General features: G+C 49.7%; 1 protein-coding gene across 1 annotated transcript in view; it reads right to left on the minus strand.

The window, feature by feature from the left end:
* IPO9 (importin 9) overlaps positions 1–23,025 on the minus strand; it is a 514,800-nt gene that overhangs the window by 148,545 nt on the left and 343,230 nt on the right. Inside the window, exons 19-20 of the mRNA XM_078644100.1 lie at positions 22,733–23,008; positions 6,226–6,392 (exon numbers count right to left, since the gene is read on the minus strand). Coding sequence (XP_078500226.1) covers positions 6,226–6,392; positions 22,733–23,008 — 443 coding nt within the window. The remainder of the gene's footprint in view (positions 1–6,225; positions 6,393–22,732; positions 23,009–23,025) is intronic.

Below are 23,025 nucleotides of genomic sequence, written 5' to 3' on the forward strand. Positions count from 1 at the left end.
AGTACTCACTTTGCTGACCTTCCTCACTAGCTTCATAATAGTCTTCAACATGATACTGTGGAGACCTATTCTGTTGGGCAGATTGTCCATTTCGCTGGTCGAAATAATTAGAAGGGCGATCACTCGTCTGCGGAGGCATAGCACCTCTTCCTCGACCTCTAGAATTTTGCATAGAACTACCACGACCTCTCTGAGCAGCCGCAGTATTATTTTGCGTTCGAACTGGACACTCATTTTTGTAATGACCTTCCATTTTGCAATAAGCACATTGATTCCATTGGTATTGTGGCCTTTGAAAATTATAATCCGTTCTTTGATATGACCCTTGCTGCATGTTAGTCTGATTCGTGCGAGGCGGATAAGCTTGCTGTAAAAGTACTTTAGTTTTTAAATCTTTCGTCTTTTTATCTGATTTTTCCTTCTCTTCTTTATCCCTATTTTCATAGTACTGGGCAGTCGCAAGTATTTGCGCAGTCGTAGAGACAGCCCACGCACTTTCAGAATTCTTTAATTTACCACTAAGTTCTGGCAACAGATTGTGCACAAATTTATCAACAAATAATCTCTGGCCTCCTTCTGTGCTCATATCCTGACCACTATGATCCACGAAAGTCTCCTCGAATCTTGTGAAAAAGTCGGAGACGCTTTCGTCTTTCTTTTGTTTGCACGCGGACAATTTGTCCCAGTTAACGCGCAACGCTGGCATCAAGGTTTTCATTAAATCGATTATTCTACCAGGCAAATTAGCAATTAGGGGTTCTGGTTTGGAACCACCTATTTGTTGACCATCCGCTGCAATTATAGCTGCCCAGTCACCACCTAGGGCAACTGGATGATTCTCTTTACGAATTTTAGCCCAAATTGGTTGCGGTACTACATTACCAAATAGCAGATCTATGTCAGCAAGATTCAATACACAAGCGTCAACTGTTTGAGCCAACTCTTTGTAGTACCCTGCAGGATTTTTACGCGGATCTGGCAAGGCCTGTTTCACTGCTAATACTTCAGCTCGCTTCCATGGAATATGTATCCATACTCTCTGGAATTGGGCCGGAGCGGCTGCAATACCAAGGTTTGCATTAGCTTGCACAGCTTCACGCCAAATTGGTGGAACCTCTCTCATTGGGTATTGACGATTTTGTTTCGTACTACGTTTCCCTAACTCTCTTGGTGAACGAAGGGATGGGTCATTCCTATAACTTAGAACCAGTTCCATCGCTTCTTTTATATTTTGACCAACTATCATACCTGCAGCAAACTCTTTCTGAACATTAATTAATTCTCCTAGATTTGATTCAGGGTCATCCTCTTCCAATTCCTCACGTAGAAGGAAACACATTTCATCGAACACATATCGTTGTGTCGGTTCATTCCATTGCATAAATGTATCTAATACATCTTGTACATTATATCTTCCAACTTTTGAAACCCATCTAAGAGCAGTGGAATCTAATATTCCTCTTTCTTCAGTACTGGGAAGCTGGCTACGCCTCTGCACAGAGTCAGAGGTAGGAGTCTTAATCAGAGTTTTATAGAAGGGAGATAGAATATTAGAGACAGAATCAGTGATTCTCCGACGAACAGAAAGTGGAGTCATAATATTAGCAGAGGCAGTAAATAGAGTAGCAGTTGGAACAGATAGATTAGGAACAGTAGGAGTAGCAGGCAAAATAGCTTGTGAACTAGCAGGTGTGAGCGACACAGGCATAGGTAAAGAAGCCGGCAACCCTGGAAGAGGGGTTGTCGAAGGAACATTAATATTGACCACAGGAGGTACAGGAACTTGATTCAGGGGAGCGGGAACAGGGACACCAGGTTGTCCAGCAACCGGTAATTGAACATTCGGTATAGGTGGAGCCGTAGCACCCTGTGCATACGGTGGGGGAGATCGTAACAAGTAAGACAACAGGGGATCCTTTTCAGGGTCCTCTACTATCTTAGCCGTACTCGATGGCAAAGCAGGATAGCACTTGTCTATCGCTAAATTACGCTCTCTATTGGCCACCTCCATCGCTTTTTCAGACTCGTTGAGTTGCAGCTGCTTAGCAGACTGTTCTAAAGTCAACTCTTGCTCTTTCTGTTCTTTCTTCAACTTTTTAATTTCTCTCTGTTTAGATTCTTTTCGCCAATAACGGAAAGAATCAAACATTGCCGGCCGGGCTTTCTTCTTAAACAACCTTCTTTCTAGATTATCGAGAACTTCAGGTTCAAAACTACCATGTAGTGGCCAACTAAGGACACCATCTTTCTCTGTATAGTGGATCCATACCTCGTTATAAGAGATAGGGCCCACACCAAATTTGCAATATAGATCATAAAGAGGAGTTCCAATCGGAGGAACCAAACACGAGTCCTCTAACTGGGAATCACTGTTGCAACTAAAACAAGACAACATACAATTTTTCCGACTTACCATTTTATAATCCGGAACACAGAACAGACAAAATACAAACAAAAGGGTGCGCACTTGAACCAAGAACTTAGGCCTACCAGAACTGATAAATGTATCGATACCTGAACTGAACCGAATGATTATCGTAACCAGAATAACCAGTGATAATCTTACAGAACTGAACTGAACTGAGAACTAAAAGGATTATCCAAACAGGAGCAACCCTCACAAAATACTTAACTGAGGCACTGAAGACGTCACCAAGGAGAAACCCGTCACGTCTCGCCGTACTGAGGACTGCACCTCGGGTCCAAGACAGGGCGACGGTCAAGGCAACGGACCACTGCAGCCGTCTGAACGGGAACCCTCGTGGAAGAGAACGTCGGGCCACTTTTGCGATATGCCGGGATCGATGAAGTGGGGCGCCTCCCTCTGAAATCTTCACACGAAGCTCCTCGAACTCTTCAGGCTTTTGGACCGGTACCGAATGACGTCGCCCCACGTTGGGCACCAATTGGAGTTCTGGACTTTTTGGTTCTGTCCAGAGGTGTCAGGGATAACACCCGAAGACCCCGGAGTTCTACCTGTCTCGGTGCACAAACAAACAGAAACACGGGCTTCTCGATGGTGGCGTCAAAGACCAAAGGTTTATTACTGCAGGGACACAGAAGTCACAGAAACTGCACAGGGGCAGTGTCTAGGAGCCTGTTCAATTTGTACAAAGAGGGTTGTTCCTTATATACTAAATATTCTGCTCGGGGCAAATTCTTTACATGTTACCACAGTTCTAAACATTCGTGTCTTAAACAATAAATATTTGGCGTTGCACAGGAATCGTCAACAGTATCTGATGTCAAAACATTACGAATGAGGGGTTCCCACTATTCCATCATAATCCCATGTCAATTTCTCATTCAAGACCCGGACCGCCTCATCGTAAATTTCGTTACCTCCCCCTAATAAAGGCCCAGAAGGAAAGGAGCAGAGCCAGGTGCAGAAGATAGAAAGACAGGATAAGAGATGTTTGTGGGTCGTAAATGGGCACGGTTACCAGCTTCGGCCGCCTAATCATGATCAGGCCAACGAACACAAGAACCAGTATAGCAGGACTGGCCTCAGGCTGGGGAGGCAGTTCTTGCCGGGTCATGCTGCCACAGCGTTGCTGGCCTAAGGTGCACGTGTCACTAGCAAGGTGAATCGCCGGCTAAAGCCTACGTGTCCTTAATTGAAAAGAGGTCATTGCGTGTCCATTGACTATGTGAGGGCAAGGAATACAAAATGGCTTCCGTGATCTAAGATGGATGCCATGGGTAGAACAGAAATGTGTTTGTAACTGGAGTGCTCTTGCTCGTAGCATAGCGAAAACACCAGGATATACTAAATGGATCATTTGCGGTTCACTGATACCAAAATTATGTATTTACGACAATGTTACAAACACGAGTAAAATCGTCACGGAACCTCAGGTCCAGGCAGCTAGATGATGTCTGTGCTACCAAGCTCTCCGGCAAGGGGTGTTGTATCAGGAAGTCTGGGTCTTCAAGAATTGGCCTGTGCCGCCCTGTAACTGGTCTGTTGACCGGCGGGCAAGATCATGGTTTCACCCAAGTATCCACAAACACATCTACTAGGGCCTCATTGAAAGGAAGCAGAGGTTCCTGAGTGGTAGCAGCAGGGTTAAGACTCAGTCTCTTGCATCAGTAGGGCAATGCTAGAGCTTTAGCTACTTTCCTGACGAATGTTGAAAAGGCGGCCATAGGGTTAGGTGAGTTTAAGTCAATGTCAGGGGAGTTATCATGCCACTGGCATCTGGCAGTCCTCAAAAACAAGTCAATCTTCCAAATCAGATTAAATTATTGGGTTGGGCATTTGTGTCAAGGCTACAGCCCTTGGCGTCTGTCTCAGTGCCAGGGAGGCTCTCGGACATTGCTTTGGGACTGAAGCAAGCAGTGCTGTGCTCAAGGAAGGGTCTGAACTCGTGTTGAGGTCAAGTGGCACAGTGGGGGATGTATCAGCAGGCTAACAAGGTTGAGTGGAAGCGCGTGTAGTGTTCGCTCCAGACAGCTGTTTCGAGGCCTTGAGGTACTAGAGACATTGCACAACTTAGAGTGATGGGAGAGGCAGACCGAGGAGCCCATACTTTAACTACTTCAATTTTTTGTGCTTTTTTGACTTACCTGAACTCCTGGAATTCGATGTGGAGCAGTCTGGGGATTGGTCTCGAGAGCGGGAGCATGAATGCTCCCTTGACTAGGTTAAGGACCACTTTTGCAACTTCTTCAGGAGTTTGGCAACAGCAAGCTTGGCGATGCAGGCTCGAATGGCCTGATGGTTAGTTGTAGTGCAACAAGAGATTGACTTCATGTCATGTATGTAGCCGAGGCACCACAGGCAGACTTCATGTGGGTCTGCCATAGACATCTGTCTGACATTCACGACAATGTTTAAACCCTGTTGTTTTGGGGGCATATCTACACAGTGCAATGGATCTCTATTTTTTTATATGAAAAGAAATTTCTGCGAAAGATTACTGTCCTGAGCGAAAGATCTGTCAAGTGACAGCTGCTAGCTTCACATTCATGTCAGAAGGTGCAGAAAGCAACAACTGACGTCTGCATGCAAAGGTTATGATATTATACTGGACACAACGTCACAGCCTAAGCCGATGAATTTAATGTCAAACCACTAAATACCACCTGTTGACATGCAAGGGAACCACCTGTTGACATGTAAGGGAATTGCTATAAAAGTTTCCAGATCCAGGCAGGAAAATTCACAAGGTGAATAATTTGCAGTTAGAAGACTCCATCAGAAAAGTGGAAACTCTAAAAAACAATAATCACAGACATTGCCACATTGTAGGAAGTGGAGGGTTGCAAGATGTAGCCAATCACACCACCCAATAAGCTATGACCAAGTGAAAGCTGACATGAGCAAGCGGGTAAATCTTCAAGACCTGCCCTTCTGCAGAGCAGCCTGCAAGGACAAGTTATAACTGTGAACACCCGCATAGGTTAGGTTATAATGTTGGAAGATTTGCTCCTAATTCCTAACAAAGCACCACCTTAGAGAAAATCCCCTTTCCTAGAACTGCAGTCAAAGATTGCAGTTTGTCAAAAAATAAAGCTGCAAGACTCACAAGACTAAGATTACTGAATCTGCACAATCGAAATTCCATTTAAAAGAATGAACGTGTCTCAGAACCCTTTTGTTAAGTCACAAACTCTCTGGGACCAGTCACCAGTTTTGGAATACAACCAGAGCTCCTATTGAAACCAGTGCATGTTGCTTTCTCTAAATAGCACAATACTACAAAATGAAAATTTCATAAAAGGCAAAGATAAGCAACCACAAAAACCACAGCTCTTGAGGTTTTACCATAAAACGGTAACCCAGGAAGTGCTGCAAGGGCACCCACATGTAACACAAGAACAGGTATTGTGTATCTTTCATAAATGATGAAAGAGGTTGACCCAGTGAAGAGGAGATCGGGATAAGAACAAAGGTGTGCATGGGTGTTCTGGCCTCGTTTCAAGTGATGGCCTATGGATAGGTCCTTTGCCTCTGGGAGGTGGAAAGGAAGCAGGCAACAACTAAGTAGGTCTCATGAGTGCTTAACATAAAGGAGAAACAATGTGAAAGAGATTGGATCTTAAAGTCTATGCTCAAAGAAAATGTTGAAGTTAATATTTCTCACAATTTAAGCCAACCATCCTTGAAGACACATTTATTGCATGAATTCAACTGCCATTTTCCATCACACTAAGGTGACCTACACACATGCAAAAGTGGAGTGTAAGAACTTAGAAGATACAGATTAATTCAAATCCCACCTGACTTTGTTTTCGTACTGTCCATAAAATAAATGCTGGCGATTCATCCACTCAGTCATTACAAACTCCAGGGCTGGCTTGCCTGTAGGCCCCGGAAGGCTGCACAGAAACTCCAGAAGCGGTTCCAGCTGAGAGTGAACCAGGTGAGCAAACACCATAATCAGAGACTAAGGACAGAAACAAACATTAATAGCCATATTTATACACTTAGATTTGCAGTTACTATTTTTAACAAAACACTTGCTTGCCTGTTACCCCTTGATGCAGGTGATTAACTGTTTTAAAGTGATTTTAATTTAGTGTTACGAGTCCATTTGTGCTTGTACTGATATAGGTGAGTTTGCCTGTCTGAGGGTTACATATTGTTTGGCTCCATTTTGTGTAAATTTTGCATTCTGCATGTCACTTATTCTATTTTTATTACTTGTCACATATTGTATTTTTATTAATTTGCTTCTGTTATATTACAGCCCTGAAGAAGTTCACGGTGGTGAACGAAATGTTGGCTTTGTTAAAAATGGATTTCAATGCGTCTATCAATACAAATGAACTTTCGTCCTTATTAATATAATTAACCTTCCGAACTCCACATCTACCTTGACACACAAGTATGTTGTCAAGCAGGCCCTGCGACACAGGCCCGGGAAAACTGATTGATGGGTGACAGGTGGGAGGGTGCATAGCTGGCAGGCAAACATGCAGACAGGAAACTCTTGATCCATCCCACAGATAGGCATAGGCACATTACAATGGTCAGGGAAGATTGCCCCCCAATAAAGTCCACATCGCCAGAAAGGGGTACGCGCACTTTGGAAGACACTATAAAGTTAGATGCCACCTGAGTTAGGAAAACATAGCCAATCATGACCTAACACACATAGTGATCACTCGCTTCCCATGCCGGACATCTGGACACATTCATGACTGGCCACACTGTGTCCACACGAGGTCGAGACCCACCTGCAGTAACCATTTGACCATTAATTTATGACTAAGGTAGCAACAAACCTTCCTCATCATATATGGTATGCCAAAAATTATGTCTTGTTGTAGAATTGTATACAAGATTCACACAAATCAATGTAAATTGAGACAGTCCTCAGAACCCGTGCATATAACTGTTCTCCTGGATGCATTGTTTAACTAAACACACTGTTCCTGTTTTGCCAAACTCCTCTTGTCTTTTTTCTAAGGAATTCGACCCCGAAGAACATTTTGGCAAGCCAGCCAGGAGGGATTGGGACATCGTACCAGACTGCAGCCGAAGGGAGGTGACCCCGTCCGGATGGATTCACATTTGCGCAACAAAGGTGGGCAGACACATTCATTGATTGGAATCGCTGATGAAACTGCGGGCGGAGGTCCATTCTGAAGCAGCCACCACAGAGGGTAAGAGACCACATCCAAACAAGAAACATTGTCTTTTAAAACATTTGGTGAATGGCAAAATAGGGAGAAGCGTAAAACGATGACCTGAGCATCCTGCAACTGACCGGGTCTGGCATATTTCCCATTTTATATGTCCAAACTGTATCAGTCATAAGGTGGCCTCGGAGATGATCCAGAGGAATGAATATGCTACTTACCAGTATGCATCTGTTCTTGGCATGTAGGGCTGCTGACATTCATATCTATAGCATAGATCGCCGCCTAGTGTTGGGTCCGGATGATTGCACATTGTTGTCCTGGAAGAGTCTTCGAAGTATCACGAGATAGGTGGCTCCTCCCCTGGACTACAGTGCGCATGGGCATCGACTCCATCTCCAGATTGTTTTTAGCCATTGTGGCAAAGATGGAGTTTAACAGTGTAAGTGATGGCCATGCTAGAGATTAAATGCAAAAAAAGTCTGCAGCCGCTACGGGCGCCGGGGAGGAGGGCGGGCGATATGAATGTTAGCAGCCCTACATGCCAAGAACAGATGCATACTGGTAAGTAGCATATTCAGTTTGAGGCATGTGGGCTGCTAAATTCATATCTATAGCATAGAATACATAGCAGTCCCTCCATTAACGGCGGCCGCCCGTGCCAGCTGCAGAAGTCTGAAAAAGTGTTTTAAGAACAGCCTGTCCTACAGCTGCCTGCTGTTTGGAATGCACATCTACACAGTAATGTTTGGTAAACGTATGTGGTGTAGACCATGTGGCTGCCCTACAAATGTCTTCCAAAGGAATGTTACCCAGGAATGCCATGGAGGCCCCCAACTTGCGTGTGGAGTGTGCTCTGGGGGGGACCGTTAAAGTGCGCTTAGCCTTCTGATAGCAAATCTGAATACTCTTAACGATCCACCTGGCTATTCCTGCTTTGGAAATGGGGTTGCCTTTATGCTGGGCTACGAAGGCAACAAAGAGTTGCTGTGTCTTTCTAAAAGGTTGTGTTCTGTCAGGGATGGGATGACGCGCTTCAGCCCTTCCAGGAATGCTTTAATGGCAGGCACCCGGAAGACAGAGAGATGCTGCCTGTTTTGGAGATAAGCCGCTATGGCGGATAAGTGTATCCGAATGGAAGCGTATGCCAGATTGCATTTGTAAAGATGCAACAAATAGCAGATGATATTAGGAATGGATGCATCGAGCGGGTCGATAGCGTGCTCTGTACAGTAGATGACAAACCGCTTCCATTTCGCTGCATAGCAAGCTCTGGTAGTGGGCTTCCGTGCCTCCCGAATGATGTCCATGCATTCAGGGGGCAAATCAAGGTAGCCAAACTCTAAGACCTCAGGAGCCAGATCGCCAGATTGAGCTGCTGCGGATCTGGATGCTGAATGTCGCCACGGTTCTGCGTTAAGAGCCGGGGTGTGAGGTGCAGTCTTTGATGCGGTACCACGGAGAGTTCAAGGAACGTGGTGTACCATGGTTGTCGCGCCCACGTTGGAGCAACCAGGATGAGCGTCAGCGAGTGTTGCTGTAGCTTTCTTGCCACCAGTGGAATGAGAGGCGCTGGGGGAAAAGCGTACGCAAATCTGCCTGACCAGTTCATCCATATCGCATTGCCCTGCGATAGTGGGTGAGGGAACCTGGCGGCAAAGCTTTGGCATTTTGCGTTTTCCCCCGTGGCAAACAGGTCTATCTCTGGATAACCCCACTGCTGGAAGTACGGGCGGAGAACTGACGGATGTAACTCCCACTCGTGCATCTGGTGGCTGTACCTGCTGAGCAGATCCGCCATCTGATTGTCCGTGCCCGGGAGGTGTTCCGCCATGAGGAAGATGTTCCTCTGAATGGCCCATTTCCACATGCTCTGAGCCAGATGAGACAACTGTGGAGAGTGCGTACCTCCCTGCTTTTGAATGTAGTACATGGCTGTCATGTTGTCCGTCCGGATCAACACGACTTTGTTGCACAGATGTACTTTGAAGGACTTGAGAGCCATGAAGATTGCCATCAGTTCTAAGTAGTTGATGTGCATCTTCCGTTGTTGCGTTGTCCATAGTCCCTGCACTGTGTAGTGGAGCACATGAGCCCCCCATCCCTGGAGGGACGCGTCCGTTGTTAGTGTAATCTGTGGCACAGGTTCTTGGAACGGTCGGCCCTTGCAAAGGTTGTGTGGATTCCACCAATGCAGAGAGCTGTATGCCCGACCCGTCACCAACACTAGGTCGTTCAACTGTCCCTGAGCCTGTGTCCACTGATGCGCTAAGCATTCTTGGAGCGGACGCATATGCAACCTGGCGTGCGGGACTATGAAGATGCAGGAGGCCATCATGCCTATCAACTGCATGAACACTCTCGCTGGGAGGGAGTGTTGCGGTCTGAACTTTTGAGTCAGCGACAGAATGTTGTCGATCCTCGGAGGGTTTGGCTGAGCTGTGGCAGCCAGAGTATTGATTGTAGCGCCCAAATACTGCCGCACATGGGCCGGCTGAAGGTGCGACTTCGGGTAGTTCAGTGAAAATCCTAGACTGTGAAGGAGGTGAATGGTGTGGGACATATCTGCGGCGCACTGCTGGGCTGACTTTGCCTGAACGAGCCAGTCGTCCAGATAAGGGTAGACATGTATACTCTGTCTCCGGAGGTGTGCCGCCACTGTCGCCAGACATTTCGTGAACACTCTGGGAGCAGTGGTCACTCCGAAGGGGAGTACTTTGAACTGGTAATGCTGGTTTTGGATGGTGAACCGGAGGTACTTTCTGTGGGATGGGTGGAGTGGTATGTGAAAGTAAGCATCTTTGAGGTCCAAGGTTGCGAGGAAGTCTCCCCGTTGTAACAAGGGAAGAACCTGCTGCAGTATTAACATGTGGAAGTGTTCTGAAAGAATGAACTGGTTCAAGGGGCGTAGGTCTAGAATCGGTCTGAGTGAGCCGTCCTTCTTTGGGATTAAGAAGTACAGGGAATAAACTCCTGTGCCTTCTTCCTCCACCGGCACGAGCTCTATTGCACCTTTTTGCAGCATCACCAGAACCTCCTGCTGCAATAAGTGCAAGTGCTCTGCTGACATAGGACGGTGTCTTGGGGGTATGTTTGGTGGAGCGGATGTCAGCTCCAAACAATAGCCGAACTGGATAAGTTTCCTGACCCACCTGTCTGTGGTGATGGACTTCCAGACTGGCAGGAACTGTTGGAGTCTCCCCCAGACAGGTGTTGGATGGTCGGGGGGCAGTGACAGGGAGTCACTGTTTGTTGGCGGCAGAGGAACGGGAACTGTTGTTGCCTCTGCCTCTACCCTTGGCACTGTTTCCTCTGTATCCACCTCTGCCCTGCTTGCTGTAGGAGGATTGCGCACCACTTTTATTGAATGGCGTCTGCTGCGACATGTGCCCTCGGTTAACACCTCGATTGCCTGAGCGACGAAAAGTGTTCCCTCTAAATTGTTGTGACTGGAGAGCTCCCATGGACTTGGCAGTCTCGGTATCTTTTTTGATCTTCTCCAGGGTGGTGTCCACCTCTGGACCAAATAACCTGTCCGGATTAACGGGCTGGTTGAGGATAGTAGTCTGTATCTCCGGCTTGAATCCAGAGATGCGGAGCCATGCCTGACGCCTCAACATCACACTAGTGCTGATCGCTCTCGCTGCTGTGTCCGCAACATCTAGCGCACACTTTATAGCAGCGTTGGAGATGAGCTTCCCCTCCTGGATAAGCATTTCAGCTCCCTCTTTAAACTGATCTGGAAGGTGTTGTAACAGCTGCTCTAGGGTGTCATAGTGTGCCCTATCGTATCTGGCCAACAGAGCCTGCGTGTTTGAGATGCGCCAGATGTTGGCCGCCTGAGCTGCTACCCTCTTCCCAGATGCCTCCAGCACTTTTGACTCTTTGTCTGGGGGAGGAGCTTTACCCGTGGTTTGGGAGTTTGCCCTCTTGCGGGCATTAGAGACCACCAAAGAGTCCAAAGGCAACTGGCCCCCTTATGTAGGTCGGGTCGCCAGGTGCCGGTCTGTATTTCTTCTCAATCCGTGGGTTGACAACCCTTGATCTCGTGGGTTCCTTGAAAATGTCTGCCGCATGCTTAAGGACCCCTTTCAACATTGGGAGAGTCTTGACAGTTTTTTCAGCAGTAGAGAAAGTGTCAAAAAGGAAGTCCACCTCCACAGGGTCAGCATGCATTTCCACTTTATGGTTTGTAGCTGCCCTTTCAATTAAGGCATTAAATGCCGCAGAATCTTCAGTGGGAGACGGCTTGACGGTATAAACCTGAGGATCCTGGACCGCCTGCTGGTCCACTTGATCACCTGTGTCCATCCATGAGTCCTGCTGCTCATCAGGCTCTGTATGGGCAGGAAAATTGTACTCCTCATCCTGCTCCCCACCATCCCCATCAGAGTATGTGGGTGAAGGTGTGGCACTTCTCCTGGGCTGTGGAAGAATCTGCTCAACCAGAACTGGTGTTTCAGGTGCAGGCTTCTTTCTTTTCAGAGGAATAGTAAACGACTCTAAAGGCTGTGAAGTTATTTTCCTCTTGTATAGCGTGAGTTTCCCGGTGTCGGCATCGATGAAATGCTCCGACCGTTCTTCAACCAAAGGGTGTCGATGACCCAAAGTCCCAGCCGGGTGAGTGGACTTCAACACAGTGTCCTTGGGCACCGACCGCGGTGCAAAGGCCTTCGGCGCCACCTTAGGCGGCAACGTGTAGTGGATCGGCGCCGAGGTGGGTTTCGGTGGGTCCGCCGGCTTCGGTGCGGAAGTAGTCTTCGGTTCCGATGCCAAAGCCTTGACCTTAAGGCGCTTGAGGGAGTCCGAGACCTGCTTCGTAAAGGAAGCGGACGGTTTCGTCGACCCGACCGATGTCCTAGGTCCGCCCCCCGGGGAAGACCCGAGCGTGGATGACTTGTGTTCGCCCGGCCGAGGCGCAGGAGCACCCTTGACCGGTGCGCTTCGATCACTGTCCACGGGCACAGACGTCGATGCCGACTGCTTCGGATCGACAGGTTTTTCTTTAGGAGTCACGACCCCAGACCTTGGCTCAGCGCCCTTCACAGACTTTGCCTGTACGAGCCGCTTGGTTGTCGGCCCGACAGACTGTCCCGATGTAGGCTCGACAGCCTTCTTGGATGTCGGCTTGTCCGCCCTGGTTGACACCGGCTGGACGGGCTTCTTCGAGCTTGGCTCCTTGACCACCTTCGGCACCTTTGCCTGATCGACAGCCTTCATCGGCTTGGAGGCCCCCGAAGACGACTGCGTCGATGGTGGAGCAGAGGTCTTCGGTTTCGATGGCGTGTCGGCCATCTTTGTTTTCGTCGATACCGATGGTTTCAGTTTCGGTTTCGATTTCAATAATGGCGGCTCCGCTGAGGTCTCCGTAGCCGGGCCGGAAGGCGGGGCCGTGGATTGAGGTGTAAGGTCTTGGGTAAGGCCGCGTGGCGATCCCGTGACCTGAGCCTTTGTAAGAGTACGAACGGGGCATAGCTCATCCTCCGAGCTATCTTCCATGGCCCCATATGCTTCTTCGTCGTCCCCTACCTTCGACGATTTCCTCAATGTCGGGACTGTGGACGTCCGCTCCGTAGTCGGACTCGACCTCCATCGGTGTAGGGGAAATCTGCAGGTGACGCACTTGCTCGTCTGCTTCGAGCTCGTCAAAGATGTCCACCGGTGCCGGAGCCGATCGCTGGGCCTCAAGGCGCGCCACGCGCCGAAGCTTGATCGTCTTCTTCGATCGAAATCTTGAACAGGCCATACAGTTGGCCTCGTCGTTGTCCGGCGACAGGCACTTGTTGCACACAGGATGGACGTCAATGTGTGGGTACTTGGATCCACACACGGGACATTTCTTGAACGGACTCCGTTCCATGCCGTCGAAGTCTTGCTGCGTCGACTAGGCCCCGATCACCGAAGAGTCACACGACCCCCGGATATCCGACTCCACGAGCTGGAAGATATACGGGACCGAACGCGAACAATACCGACGGTGTAAAGAAGGCCTTTTGGCCTTGAAAAAGTTCAATCACGATTCCGAACAGGAGACGTCGAAATCACATCCGAACCCAATGGCGGGAAAAAACAATCTGGGGATGGAGTCGATGCCCATGCGCACTGTAGTCCAGGGGAGGAGCCACCTATCTCGTGATACTTCGAAGACTCTTCCAGGATAACAATGTGCAATCATCCGGACCCAACACTAGGCGGCGATCTATGCTATAGATATGAATTTAGCAGCCCACATGCCTCGAACCTCATCTTTCTTCTACAGCAAGCTAGGAAAGCTGAATATTTATTTATATAGCCCGTTATGGCTCACAGGACGTTAGGTTTGTGATACAGCTATCCTGTAAGGGTGGAGTTGGCACCTCAGTGTCGGCTTTTCAGCCAAAAGGATTTTTCAGTGCCAAACAGGTTTCCTATTAATCGCTTGGACCTCTGGGCATGACAGAGTGTATACTTGACCTCCTGGGTGTGATACAGGGTGTAATTTAGATTTTAGGGAACACTTGGACCCAGAAAACTAGCCGTAACTTGAGTGAGGCCAAGAAGGGACTGTGTTTCCCAAGTTATTACGTTAGGTATCCGTGATTACCTCTTGTCTATGAGCGGATAGTGGCAGACTATCCACCTCCGTTAGGATTGTGCTCTAGTCTTCTCCTGCTAGAGGATAATATAATGAAAAGTACCCATTTTTGACAAACCAATTTTTTTTCGGTCAACCATTATTGAAATATATGTATTATTGTACTTGATGTTATTGCATTGATTGTCGAAAACTATATTGTGCTAAAATCGAGTTCATGCAGGTTTTGCTCTAACATATTTCATTTTCGCCCTGTGTTACAATGCTACTCGTATGCAGTCTTGTCATGTTTTGTTTAAATACTCGTATGAACTTTTTTGTAAGAAATTGCAAGCGCTGCGCTCACAGTACGAAAAATTGTAAGAGTGCACTCCGTACGAATTTCCCCCAAGATTCGACAAACCAAACTAAGAAAACATCATTTGAATTGTATTTGCCAAATTACAAATATTGCCATGGATTCCCCACTAAAGCACATGGAGACTAGGTTCCCTAAACAGAAAAAAATGTTAAGGTTTGACAAGAGTGGCATTTACACACAAAGGCACACACATGTCCCAAGCCTATAGAGGGAACATTTGACAAAAACATAAATGAGCAAACTAAAACACATACAAACCAGATTATAAAAACCAGATATACAGGTCAAAATAGAGATCATTAAAATTATGTGCCATCTTCAAAGAGACCAAAAACGAGACCCCTGCAATGCTGTTAGCCAATAAACATCAGCACCTCCCCCACCTTACGCAGGGATGGACAGGCTCACACCGACTCTCGCTGTATTAAGTTACTCAAACCCAGAAGTGATAGAAGCAGACGAGCCTCCCACTGAAAGGTCTGTCAGATCTAAGCCCAAGAGAACCAAAACCAAGCGAGCCCAGGCACCTCCAGCATAGCCTAAGGTCCTAAGGAAAGTCCCCAAAAGCTCGACACCCTATCCATCACACACGACACCTCAAAAGCAGGTAAGGTACACATTCCCACAGGGTCAACCGGGCGTAAGCGGGTGTCAGGGAAGTTTGTGGTGGTTCGACAGTGAACCAGCGAGCATGGGAAAGGAAGGGAGCTCCAGTCCTCCGGGAACAGATGACTAGGGTGGGGGGCTACAGGTTTGTCCAGGTAGTTGAGGAAACAGAGGGGGAACTTGAAAGCAAAGCCAGGTCAACGAAAATAGCGCCCTAGTTCAGAGCAAGAAAAAGGCCGGATGGGGCGAGGGGTGGTGGGCACATATAATCAGGAATGGATCTATAAATATTTTGGATGGAAAACGTAAAATGAGGCAGAGCTGTATCCTAGGACTACCACTTATATCGTATGTCTTAGAAATCTGAAGCGGGCATTCGTGAGGTGAGCGTTGTGGCCACACACAACCTAACTACATTCGTTCCCTATTTACGAACCATGGGACGATAGACCACTGAGCTGGTCCTATTGAGATTCATACCTGGGATCTGCTGAGGTTGCATATGAACCATTGTAGCATTAGCCAAGTGAATAAAATCACGTAAGGCTAAACATGCTATAAGAGGCATGGAAAGGAAGGAGTAGTTTCTGTTCTGTAACTCCAGTTCTGTAGTAGGGGTATCTCTGTTATAGTCATAATCTAGTGAATAGTCCCGCCCATGTGCGTGGACCCCGGCAATCAAAAATAATCTCTTAAGTTGTCAAAAAAATTGCAGAACTGCAAAGACACTTAAGAGAAAATTTAAAGACAAATAATGCAGCCTATATCCACAGGCTACACTGTCCAGTACTTCAACTAGAAATTCCACCAAAAATCCACAAACAGCAAAGCCTGTCCAGATTTCCCATGCTTTTACTGCAAAAAAAACCCTCAGAATGATAGAGAGGAAGGCCTGGACAGACAAGCCCCATAGGCTGCCATTATGTGGTTTAAACAGGATACTGTGCCTTTAAGGAAACCTTCTAGAACCTTCTCCCAGTATCCCAGAATGCATAGCAGGTCCCACTGACTTCAGTTCTTTTTGAAGGCGTAAAAACGCCAGACCTGTAGCATTACTTACATGAACAATTCTCCACCGGGGAGGAGGGCGGGCGCTTATGACTATAACAGAGATACCCCTACTACAGAACTGGAGTTACAGAACAGAAACTACTCCTTCTGTAGTAGGGGATCTCTGTGTATAGTCATAATCTAGTGAATAGAATGGCAAGCCCATCCCCACACCAAAGCGGCGGTGGAGAAAGAACATAACGCCACTACTGTGCGAACAAATTCCGCAGCGAAGCCTGCCCAACCTGAGCGTCTGCCCTGGCATCAGAGTCCAGGCAGTAATGCTTAGCAAAGGTATGAACCGACTTCCAAGTGGCGGCCTTGCAGATTTCTGCAATCGGCACATTACGGAGCAAGGCTGTCATGGCAGCTTTGCCCCTGGTGGAATGAGCCTTAGGCTTACCTCCTAAGGTCTTATTAGCTTTTTGGTAACACAATTGAATGCAGGACACAATCCACCTAGAAATGGACTGCTTAGAGGTAGCAAGACCCGTCCTGACTGATCCATAATTGACAAACAATTGGTCTGACCTACGAATATCTTTGGTCTTATCCAGATAAAATTTCAACACCCTCCTAACATCCAGGGAATGCAAAGATCGTTCCGCCGGAGAGGAAGGATTCTGAAAAAACGTAGGTAAAGTTATGGTCTGGTTGACATGAAAATCAGAAATAACCTTGGGAAGAAATTTAGGGTGAGTACGCATCACAACCTTAGCAGCATGAAACACAGTATAAGGTTCAGTACAACACAACGCCTGAATTTCACTCACCCTGCGGGCCGATGTAATGGCCACGAGGAACGCCGCCTTCCAGGACAGGTGCTGCAACGAAGCCTTGTGAATGGGTTCAAAAGGCTCCTTCATCAATCTGGACAGCACCACATTCAATTCCCATGAAGGCGAGGGAAGCCTGACAGGAGGGAACACCTTCTTCAATCCTTCCAGAAAGTCTTTGATCACAGGGATCTGGAAAAAAGAAGTCTGTGAAGGGCATTTCCTGTAGGCAGTCAACGCAGCAAGATGAACCCTAATGGAATGAACATTAAGGCCAGACTGCGCCAAATGTAAAAGGTAAGGAAGAATGACATCTTCCTTGCAGGTTGTAGGGTCATGGTTCCTAGACTGGCACCAGATACAAAACCTCTTCCACTTGTAAGAATATGAAGTCCTAGTGGAAGGTCTCTTAGACTCCTTCAGTATGTCCATGCAATCTTCAGGCAGATTCAGATGTCCATACTGCACTATCTCAGGAGCCATGCCGCCAAACTCAAAGACGAGAGGCTGGGGTGTAACATCCGCCCCCCGAACTTCGTGAGAAGGTCCGGCCTGCACGGCAACCGAATGTGAGGAAGGAGAGATCGGTGAAGCAGGTCCGTGAACCACCACTGCCTGGGCCACTCCGGGGCAATGAGAATCATCCGAGCCCTGGACCGGGCCAGCTTGATGAGTACCGCCGGAATCAGGGGAATGGGTGGAAAAGCGTACAGAAAGCTGTTCGACCAGCTGATCCATAGCGCATTCCCCAGCGACCCCGGCTGGTAGTACCTGGAGGCGAAGTCTCGGCATTTGCTGTTTTCGGCGGTGGCGAACAGATCTACGTCTGGAGTTCCCCACCTTGCGAAGACTTCTCCCAGTACTTCGTCGTTTATGACCCATTCGTGGTTTTCCTGAATGAGTCTGCTGAGTTCGTCCGCCTGAACATTCTGCACACCTGGCAGATGGGCAGCCGTTATCGTCAGTCCTCTGGCCAGGAGCCAGTGCCAGATCGCCTGCGCCTCCTGTGACAGAGTGCGAGATCTCGAGCCCCCCTGCTTGTTGAGGTAGTACATCGTGGTAGTGTTGTCCGTTTGCACAAGCAGGGAGCTGGTCTGGAAGGACGGAAGAAAGGCCTTCAGTGCCAAGTGAACAGCTCTGAGTTCCAGGAAGTTGATGTGATAAGTGGCCTCCACCGGAGACCACGTTCCCTGAATCTGCAGAGTCCCGGAGTGCGCTCCCCATCCCAGGAGAGAAGCATCCGTCACGACAGTCTGCGTGGGAATGTCCTTGTGAAAAGGAACCCCTCTGAGGAGATTCTCCGCCGAACACCACCACTTCAGAGACTGAAGAGCATGCAGAGACAGTCGTATCCTGTCGTCCCAGGATCCTTTCCTCTGATCCCACTGGTCCTCCAAGCACTCCTGCAGCGGTCTCATGTGCAGACGTGCGTGCGGCGTCAGGAAGATACAAGAGGCCATCGAACCCAGTAGAGAAGACACCGTCCTCACTGTCGTAGATGGAGTCGACATAAGAGCCTGAGCCTTCCGAAGGAGAGATAATCGTCGCTCTTCCGAAGGAGACACGCTTGCTGACAGCGTATCGATGGAGGCTCCCAAGTACTGTATGCATTGGACCGGAGTCTGGACCGACTTGGCCATGTTGATGTGCAACCCCAGCTTGTCCAAGAGAACGCACGTCTTCTGGAAGTGTGCTCGCGCTTCCGAGAAGGAGGATGCCTTGATCAACCAATCGTCCAGGTACGGGTAGACAAACACCTTGTTCTTCCGCAGGTGCGCTGCCACCACCGCCATGCACTTCGAGAACGTTCTCGGCGCAGACTTCAGTCCGAATGGGAGTACTGTGTATTGATAGTGATTGGTGCCGACTTGGAACCGCAGGAACTTCCTGTGTTTGCGTGTAATGGGCACATGGAAGTATGCATCCTGTAGGTCTATGGCACAGAGCCAATCCCCCCGTTGCAACTGAGGATAAATCTGATGCAACGACAGCATGCAAAACTTTTCCCTGCGAATCCACTTGTTTGCCTGTCGCAAGTCCAGAATGGGCCTGAACTCGTTCTTGTCCTTCTTGCGAACCAGGAAGAACCGGGAGTACAGGCCTCTTCCTCTCTGGGACAGAGGCACGTCTTCCATCGCCCTTTTCCTTAACAGGGTATCGGCCTCCACCTGGAGCTCTAGCAGCTGAAACCGCGAGCTGACCGGAGGAATCGATGGAGGCGGGCTGGTGAACCGAAGACTGTATCCATTGCAAACAATATTCAGCACCCACTTGTCCTGAGTAATTTTTCTCCACTCTGCCAGAAAAAATTGGATGCTTCCCCCTACCGGAGTGGGTAACGGATCCGGGGGAAGTAAGTTCCTAGGGCCTAGACCCGGCCTGGCCCTTGGGCGCCGGAGCCGACTGCTGGCCTCCCCTGCCCCTCTGGCGCTTCTGGAACGGCTTACGGAACTGCTGTTGCTGTTGCGAATGTCCCGAAGCCTGGCCACGTCCACGGCCTTGTCCACCGGACCGCCGTTGGAAAGGGCGGTACGGCTTCTTCGTCTCCTTAGGCTTCTCGAGGCCCACCGCCGTGAGCGTCTCGGCCTCCGCTTTCATGCGGGCCATCTCGTCGTCCGCATGCTGCCCAAAAAGAGACTTGCCGGAGAACGGCAGGTTGGCCACCCTCTGCTGTGCGTCCGGTTTCAGGGACGTAAGACGGAGCCAGGCGTGACGCCTCTGGTTGACCCCATGGCAAAACCCATGAGCAGCCAACAGGGAAGAGTCCGCTGCCGCACTGATGATCTGGTTGGCCACCAGCATCCCTTCACTCAGCACTTCCTGAAAATCCTCACGCTGTTCACGAGGCAAGTGCTCCGCAAAACGCTCAAGGGAGTCCCAGAGGGCGCGGGCGTACCGACCCAACAGCGCCGTGGCACTCGCAGCCTTCATGGAGGTGGCGGCTGTTCCACAGACCTTCCTCCCTGCCGAATCCATCCACCTGGACTCCTTATCCGGGGGGACCGTGGATGACGGAGCGGAGGCATGTTGTTTGCGTGCCGCCGTCACAATGACGGAGTCCGGAGGGGGTTCCGCTCTCAGAAACGCCGGATCCGAATCCGGGGCCCGGTACTTTCTCAGCAACCTAGATGGCGCCGCCTTTGCCACCGCTGGGGTGAGGAAAAGATCCATAGCTGGTTCCTCCAGGCCCGGTACCAGAGGCAGGAGAGGGCGAGACGAGTGTTTTTGGTGCAATGTCTCAAAGATCACTGACGTCTTCGGCGTGGGCACCGTCAGGGGTATGCCCAGCTTCGCAGCGCCCCTCAAGAGGACATCCTGGAACGCCACCAGGTCATCAATTGGGGACACCCTCGTATCCGGTGATCCTGACAGGGTAGGGGAACGCTCCCTGGAACCAGAGGATCCCGTGCGGGAGCGAGACTCGCGCCTCCTATGGCGGCGTCTCGACCGCGTGGATGATCTGTGTCGCGACCTGTCCCGCCTCCCAGAGCGAGAGCGAGAGCGAGAGCGAGACCTGCCAGTCCGTGGCCTCCCCACCGGTTTCCGTGGTGGGGTCCCCCTCGGAGCCTCCTTGGGTGCAGGTTTAGGGGTCCCCTTGGGAGGTACAGGCAAAAACGGCAGCGAAGTGGACCTCGGCGGAGGAACCTTCGGCTGCGGTGCCGGCCCACGCGGAGGGACCGGTGGCGGCGGGTCGTCCGCTGGAAGTGGAGGCAGTGTCGGAGGATCCTCTTCAGGCAGATGAGGAGGAGTGACCGCCTTAGGAACAGGTGTATGCGTCGACTGAGGCCGAGAAGGAGTGTACACCGCAGAGTACACCGTGCCCTGTGATCCTTTAGGCGAAGGGGGCTGAGAGCCCGCCCCTTCAGCCGGAGACCGCTTCCTCTTGCGTCCCCCACTGGAAGCAGTGTGACTCCTGGGACTAGAATCCCTCTTGCGATGCTTTGGAGATCCTGACCGACTCCCAGACGTCGACCTCCGTCTGCTCGACGTCGAGCGTCGCTTTTCCGGCGTCGAATGACGTTTCCTTGACTCCGGCGTCGAACGCCGCCTCCGCGACGTCGACCTCTTCTTCCTCGGCGTCGAACGCCGACCCCTCGACGCCGAACGCCGATCCCTCGACGCCGAACGCCGACCCCTCGACGCCGACCTCTTCCTTCGCGACGTCGCATGCCTCCGCGACGTCGAGCGGTCCTCCCTCGACGACGAGCGTCGCCGCCGTCGTCTGGATGCTCTCGACGTCGAGGATCCCCTCGACGTCGACCGGCGGTGTCGCCTCGACGGCGAGCGCCGATGCCTGCTCCGTCCATGACGTCGGGATGCAGCCCTCGACGTCGACGACGAAGACGACGTCGACGGCGGCTTCGTCAGCGGTGGCTTCGACGTCGAGTCGTCCCGATGTCTCGACCCGGAGCCCCGGGGAGAAGGGGAGCACACCGCCGTCATCCCTCTCGACGTCGACGTCGACGCTACCGACGTCGACGGAGACCTGGATCGCTTGCTGGGCTTCCTGCCTCTGGGGAGCCCCCCAGAGGCCTCAGCAGAGGCAGAGGGAACCCTCCCTGACTGCCCAGACCCACCTGCAGCCTGCAGGCGCCTCTCCTCAAGGCAGGACAGCCTGATCTTCGCCCTTTCCTTCAGAGTGCGAGTTGTAAACTGCTGGCAGATGACACACTCCTCAGGGACATGATCTTCAGGGAGGCAGACGATGCAGATCTCATGGGGATCACCTCTGGCCTTCTTCCTCTCACATGCTGGACACTTCACAAAGAGTCCAGGCATTTTAGAGCCCTAAAACACCTGAAGCAGCACACAGAAGAGAAGAGAAAACCAAGAGAGTAAACTGCAACACTTTTAGAATACAAAAGTGCCAAAACATGCAATAAACCCTTGAAACAAGGGAGAGCTCAATGCCAGGGTCCTGTAAGCAGGAGCCGGAAAAAAGAACTGAAGTCAGTGGGACCTGCTATGCATTCTGGGATACTGGGAGAAGGTTCTAGAAGGTTTCCTTAAAGGCACAGTATCCTGTTTAAACCACATAATGGCAGCCTATGGGGCTTGTCTGTCCAGGCCTTCCTCTCTATCATTCTGAGGGGGTTTTTTGCAGTAAAAGCATGGGAAATCTGGACAGGCTTTGCTGTTTGTGGATTTTTGGTGGAATTTCTAGTTGAAGTACTGGACAGTGTAGCCTGTGGATATAGGCTGCATTATTTGTCTTTAAATTTTCTCTTAAGTGTCTTTGCAGTTCTGCAATTTTTTGACAATTTAAGAGATTATTTTTGATTGCCGGGGTCCACGCACATGGGCGGGACTATTCACTAGATTATGACTTTACACAGAGATCCCCTACTACAGAAAAGTTAATACTGTTATGTGAAATTGTTTCAGCACAGCTGCCCTATCTAATCCTGATTTCATTTTATGTGATAGGCCAGTCAGAATTCTCTCACCTTGCACCCGTACACAGGTTTACAGCTCTGGAGGATTAGCAAACACTCATTATCACAATATCTGAACCTGTTATACCATCATAACACCTTGCTTCCACCCTTGACGAGGATGCTCACTAAATGGCTGCATGGAACCCTGCCTTCGAGCTCCACGAAATACATGCAGGACTTTTACTTAAACACCTGTAAAGCCATTATGTGACAGATTATCTTGTGCTGACAAATCCATTAGCTATTTGCTGGACCTATTAGATTCTTCCTATTATACATCTGAATCTATAACACCTCGCCATAGATATTTCAGTCCAAGAAAACCAGTACAGTGTACCTGCATAACGCTGAGTGTCTCTGCTTGCTGCATTTTGCTGAGGATGGCTCTGAGAATCTGATCCAGATTGTCCCCAAGCTCCTGTCCCGCTTTGGAAATCAGAGTGGAAACCAGCCTGCCGACGAAAGCTGCAGTGAACTCGGATGTTCGGGGATCCAGCAGCTGACTCACCACCTGCATGACATACCAGAGTCCATTGTGGCCCTGCTCATCATGCCACTGGGCAATCTGCTCCAAAGCTACAGAGACGTAGGCCCGCAAACATTCCCCGCCATTCTGGAAGAAACAAGACA

The sequence above is a fragment of the Lissotriton helveticus genome, chromosome 5_1 (genome assembly GCF_964261635.1).
Source record: "Lissotriton helveticus chromosome 5_1, aLisHel1.1, whole genome shotgun sequence".
Classification (NCBI taxonomy): domain Eukaryota; kingdom Metazoa; phylum Chordata; class Amphibia; order Caudata; family Salamandridae; genus Lissotriton; species Lissotriton helveticus.